The sequence below is a fragment of the Tympanuchus pallidicinctus genome, unplaced genomic scaffold, assembly GCF_026119805.1.
Source record: "Tympanuchus pallidicinctus isolate F22 unplaced genomic scaffold, pur_lepc_1.0 scaffold16, whole genome shotgun sequence".
In the NCBI taxonomy this organism is placed as follows: Eukaryota; Metazoa; Chordata; class Aves; order Galliformes; family Phasianidae; genus Tympanuchus; species Tympanuchus pallidicinctus.
The window spans coordinates 29,660,034-29,666,033 of record NW_026294679.1 but is presented as its reverse complement, the minus strand read 5'-3'; the positions used below and the strand labels follow the sequence as shown (position 1 = coordinate 29,666,033).

General features: G+C 36.8%; 1 protein-coding gene across 2 annotated transcripts in view; it reads right to left on the bottom strand.

Moving 5' to 3' along the window:
- Window positions 1–201: 201 nt before the first annotated feature.
- The window catches only part of PARG (poly(ADP-ribose) glycohydrolase), a 57,488-nt gene continuing 51,689 nt past the window's right edge, over window positions 202–6,000 (bottom strand). For both annotated transcript variants that reach the window (XM_052677793.1, XM_052677792.1), the window contains exons 17-18: window positions 1,616–1,744; window positions 202–899 (exon numbers count right to left, since the gene is read on the bottom strand). In XM_052677793.1, the coding sequence (XP_052533753.1) occupies window positions 736–899; window positions 1,616–1,744 (293 nt within the window). In that variant the 3' untranslated portion in view covers window positions 202–735. The remainder of the gene's footprint in view (window positions 900–1,615; window positions 1,745–6,000) is intronic.

Below are 6,000 nucleotides of genomic sequence, written 5' to 3'. Positions count from 1 at the left end.
GATCTTGTTCAGTGTTGTAACAGGTAGCACCAACAAAATGGTTTTAGAAGTTTAATACATGAATGTTTCCTTCTGCTTCTAATTCTGATCACATACCTCATTTTCCCACCCATCTGTTCTTCAGACTCTTCTTCATGATAACTTTTTCTAATTTGACCAAGCTAATTCAGTTCTGAAATGCATTATAGCTCCTCCAGAATCTTCACATTTAGCCATTTATTACAAAGTATATCAAAACCAGGACATTTTAAACTAAATGTGGGAAAATTTGGATAAGAACAATGGAAGTACCACGGCAGTCTTAAGGAGGTAATCAAATTGTTACAACTGTCAATAAGAACAGTAATTACAAAGTTTCTCTCTAAACTCATTCTGGTGGTTATATGGCTGCACGTACTCCAGCACTAGGCTTAGCAAGAAGTCCAGATACAGAGAAATCTTCTGAAATCTTTCAGCAACATCTTGATCAAAATACAAGTGTTTACAAAACCTCCTGCTAAACAAAAGTGTAAAGCAAACCAGATTTACCAGAGAAATCCTCTCTGTACACACATGAACAAGTTTCCATGTATGAAGCCACCAAACAAGCTATCATGCCTCTCAAAGGTAGATTTTTGGATGTTTGATAACTACCAATGCAATCAATATATATTAAGTTATCCAAGTCATACTTTCCACTCAGCAATTCAAACGAGTGGGAGGAGTTGAACAATATTTCAATTAAACACATTTATCTTAATCTTCAAAGCACAACCCTTTTTCTTCATCATCATCTGTAGAATCTGCATAGGACTCAATGGTGTTATATATGAAAGAGTATAGCTTCACTTCTGGTCCTGAAGTAGAACAGGTTCTGCATTCTTCATTGTAGTATCTGAGTAGCAGCCTATAAACATCCCCTTGAAAATGAAAACAAAGAAATATTAACTCATGCTATGAACAACATATAGCTGCAACTGAAGACTAGAAATGCCTGAAACAGTGCCAAGTGGTATCTCTAGATGAGCAGTGAAAGAGGAAGTAGACAACTGCACAAGGGACACCCTACTGGTTCCAAGTTTCTTCATAATACAGGCAGACTCCCTCCTCTTCCTGCTCAGCTATCTGAACATTAATTCCCATATGTACCACTCACAAAAGTATTGCCAGTTAACAAGCTTCCTACTTTTGTCCCAGAAAGTAAAGACTCTTTAAAATTACAGTGGGGGCAGTGGGTACACTGCTTTCATTTCATTGCAGCTGGATAACAGGTCTGACTACTATTTTTTCTTACAAAAATCAAGCCAAAAGCACTATAATTTAAATCTATACCAAGAATATATGAGCAGATTTTTTTTTTAAGCCTTTAAAGTTGTACTAAAAAACTTTTACAAGTCTTACATCTACAGCATCAATATTTTCCAAACTCTGAGAAGAACTCCTAAATAAGCTATTCTAGGATCCTAGAGGTCAGATGAACATTGCTGAGTTAACCCTGTATCAGAAGAGCTCCCCTGAAAACCGGTGCCAGTAAACCAAGACCATCTCCTTGGGCTCAGGACTTGATGACAATAATTCTTACTGGATTATTTCCAGTTATACAGTAGTCTGCATGTATGAAAAGGTTTATGCTCACCAACAGTTTGATTCTTCTCACAGAGAAAAGTATGCATACTGTAAATATCTCGCATCAGCTCCACATCTCCAAAGGTAAAATAAACAATATCACGTCCAGACTCAGCAGCTGCCAATATCTGTATTAAGGCTGAAAGAAGAGGGGAAAAAATAATAATAATACATGCTTGAATGCAAGACGAAACACAGCATAAGTTTTACAGCAAATAATTATACCACTCACGTTCAAGTGAACACTGCAAAGCAATGCAAATAGATAGAAAATTACTTCTACTTTTAAAGCAAAGCTAAGTATTGAAGTATTCTGATGGAGCCACTAGGCATAATTTTCCAGATAAACAATACCCTTAAAACAAAACAAAACAAAAAATATATAAATTTAAGTCTGTTCTCCCCAGCCCTGAGCTGCACACAGCCATTAGTTAACCAATAAACACATCCAACAACATAAAAAAAGCAGACCATCCTGTTATAATCCTGGGTTTAAGCAATTTAGATGAGGTTAGAATAGAACTGACTTTCTCTTCTTTCCTTCTGAAGGAACATGGCTAATCTTTTCATTACATAAGCTATACAAAGCAGGAGCTGACCAATATGGTTTTTTTTTAATCTCCCAACTGGAGATCTATGATTCTACCATACAATTTAAGGTGTCTATTTTGCCCACAATCAAAGTGCACAGCATGAAATATCGTGTCTTGTTGTGACTTCTAAATAGGAAGGTCATGATGTCAGCAATGCGACTGTGTTTTATTTCCAGCTTTGTGTCAAATTCCCTGAACCAAGCTGCACCTCACATTCCGGCAAATGCTAAGGCTATGAAGTAGGCTGGCTTTGCTATAGGGAAAATGAACGAGAACAATCCTTACTTTGGAAACAGACTGTTGAAGATTTACACTAGAAAATTATCTGGGGTACTGGCCAATAATGTAGCTGAGCCAAGATCATGATCTGCTGCAGTTGGAGAGAGTGGCTCTGGTCCCTTCTCACTGTTTGTTGCTGCTCTCAGGTACTCATTAGCATCTCCCCTGAGCCAACTCCATTCACCAACCTGGCAGAAAAGTCCTCTGACAAGAGAGTAAAAGCTAACCGTTCTCTGTAAGACAAGCAGTTGAGTTGGCTGAGTGATGGCTTTACTGAGAACCAGAACTGATGTAAGGAAGAGCACCTGGGAAGGGGAGAAGAAAAAACCAGACCCTTTGAGGCAGCACCCAACTATTAAATAGCACAGTTTTTTCCCCAAGCAATACTGTGAGGTTGGACTGTCACAGGCACGTATCATCAATGACACATTCCTTTAAAGTTATGTTACATCAGTCCAAATAACAAACTCCCATAAACTATTTTTGCTACTTGTTTCAGAACCTATGGGTACAGCTTCAGTGTTCATCCTCATAATGACTATATCAATCACAATTAGTTACTGGGTAGAAAAAGAAAGATTTTATTCTAAATAAAACAGCATATGTAGTGCATTACCACCTGCAATAGAAGCTAAATTGAAAGCTTGTCATAGCTCAGCTATGAAACCAGACTTAAAATATTGCATTCTTTAATCAAAAGCCTCGTAGACCCATAGCTAAAATTATAAATTACATGAAGCACATGTGAAATTAATCTCAATCTGGGAATGATATTTAATTAAACTACTGAACCAGCTGTAGATTTGGTAAAGCTTCAGTAGTTCAGCTTTTAAAGGGCCTAATTAAGTAGCTTGCACAGGGGAACAGAATCTAATGAATCTTCATATTAATTCCAAACAAACAATGCAGTTTCGCTTCACACAAGAAATATTACAAGTACTCCACTATTTATTTTGACTCCCTATAAATCTCATCAAAATTTCTGTAAAAGTCAGTCTTTGAGTCTTAATACAATACAGCATCCATTTGAAACATCCACACAGAAACAAGATACAGAAAAGACCACCAGTAATAGACCCTGGGGCTCTCTTGTTCCCTGTGCCCCAGGCAGATCTGATCTCATAGAATCATATCCCAAGTTGGAAGGGATTGTTGAGTCCAACTCCTGGCTTTACAAAACAGCACCCAAAATTTCATTTAACTCTTCAGGAACTGCACCTGAAGGAATACTTTTTTTCTGCCACACTGAGCCCAAGACTTCAGCATAAAACAAATCTTTCAATGGCCTCTTCCTCTTAAACCTTATTTTTTCAGATACATAACACCAAGTCACAAAAAGAGTACTTATTCATATTTGTTACAACTTAAATTTAGGTATTTATGAGATGCCTCAATACAGAAAATCTACTTTGCATTTTCAGTAATAAAACACTTGAAAAAAGCCTTTCAGACAGTTGCACAGAACCCTGTAGTTGTAAATTCTTAAATCATCCTCTGGCTTCAGAAACAAGACAAGATCTTCCAAATTCTCCCAATCAGATAAACATATTTCATCAGCATTTCAAGTCCTTTGTTCCACAGTAAGGAAATATTCCCAACTAAGCTGAAATATGTCTCATTTATTTATTGGGTTCTTGGTTCATAAAGCTGGATACTTTTTGCCTTCCCCATGAAGGCTTCTTTCTCATCATCTGTGACCTTGATTATAACTATGCTTATCAGATGATCAAAAAAACCCATCTGATACTGCATAATGGAACTTAATTATATCTGATTACATCAAACTACTTGGTTGTTCTGATGTCTCTGTTAGAGATCCAGACAATAGATGAACACCATCATCCTTTCAAACATAAGAATGTTACACACAAAACACATTACAATCTACGGAAATTGACATTTTCAATACACTGCCAAGCCTGTGTGATCAATACTGTTACTCTGGGCTCAATAAATTGTGATACTGATAATCTCAGAGTTTGAAAACATATTCCAAAATGAGGAAATTATGAATCCCTATCAAGTGTAACAGATTTGGTCATAGTGAAGTGAAACCACAGAAAGAATTTGCACTTCAAAATAATCCCATACAGCATTTTAGAAATGGAGAAACAGCTTTAGTAGTTAGGATTGCATGAGAAGCATCTGAAATAAACAAGAGTTCATTTGGTTATCATACATCAAGTACAAGCCTAGTCTGACAAAACACACAAGCCAAATTACTGTACCCTTTTTGTAGCTCACAATTTACCAAAAAAAGAACTGTCATCTTATTTCCAGTTAGAATTGGCTTGAAGAAAAATGCCACAAATTAAAGACTAGCTCCATGCCCAATAGCACATTGCTATCAATTAATTCACTTTATTAAGTATTGATTTTACAGAGTCAACTAAGAAATCAAGCTTGCTTTCCAAGAAGAATATGATTGAAGTGAGGTGCTCTTTTTTAAGGCCTGGCAAAAGAACAGGAGATGACCTGAGAGTACAATCATAACTTGAAATGAGCATTTTTGTAACACTAGCACTGGCTGCTAATTGTTAATTCTGGCAAGTGTTGGGGAGAAGAGGGAAAACAAGGTTGACCCAAAAAACAGAGAAAAACTTCATGTTTTAAGCCTTTAGTTTAATTTTAACTTAACTGAAAGTTCACAGTAGATTTATAGACTCAGCAACTCATGGCTCATTTCTTCGTCAGCTAAAACATCTTTTCTTAGGGTTTCCTCCCCAAACGGATTCAGCTCTCCTGGTCTTTGTCAGCTTATCTCGCTTTTGAGCTCTGACTGATAGGCAACGAAGGCTCCAGTATCAAGCCCTCCAGTGAGCAAACTCTATTCTAAAAGTTACATCTAGCACTGAACGAGTAACAAACTTGGATCAGATGAACAGTATGGTTTGTGGTTTTTTTTTTTAATTGGAAACTCATGAAAAAAAAGAGATAATGCAAATCAGAACAAGTATTAAACCCTCCTAGCATGAATCATAATCAAATATGATCAGATCCTACACGTGGTACTCATGCTCTGAACACGACAACCCATTTTACCTAAAAGAAATCAAAATCAGCTGTCAGCAAGGCAATGAGTACTGACAGAAAAATAGATTCTCAGTGAACAAACCACAACTGGATAGAAAACTCATGGAAGTTGGTAGCCTAGTGATTGTTTGTCTGATAATGTACCCCTCCCCAGAGTTGTTCAGAAAAACAAATTTTGAATACTTCCCACGAGTTTGAAAATAACCAAAATGTTAACTTTCAGTATAAGTTCCATAAATCAATTTAAACATCAGGATCTGCCATTTCTTAACTTGATGGGAAAAGCCTTACATGAACGTATTGGCACGTTGTATCTGCTGCACTAGATACACTCCAATTAAGCATAAAAGAACATGAGAAAGTGAGAGATAGCAAAGAAAAAAGCATGCCTTAGTGACTCACAGCCTCTCTGGCATACTGCAGTCTATCACAGAGCAAGACATAAAACATTGCCAGCAAGTTTCTGAGACCTTCCAAACAAACAAGTACT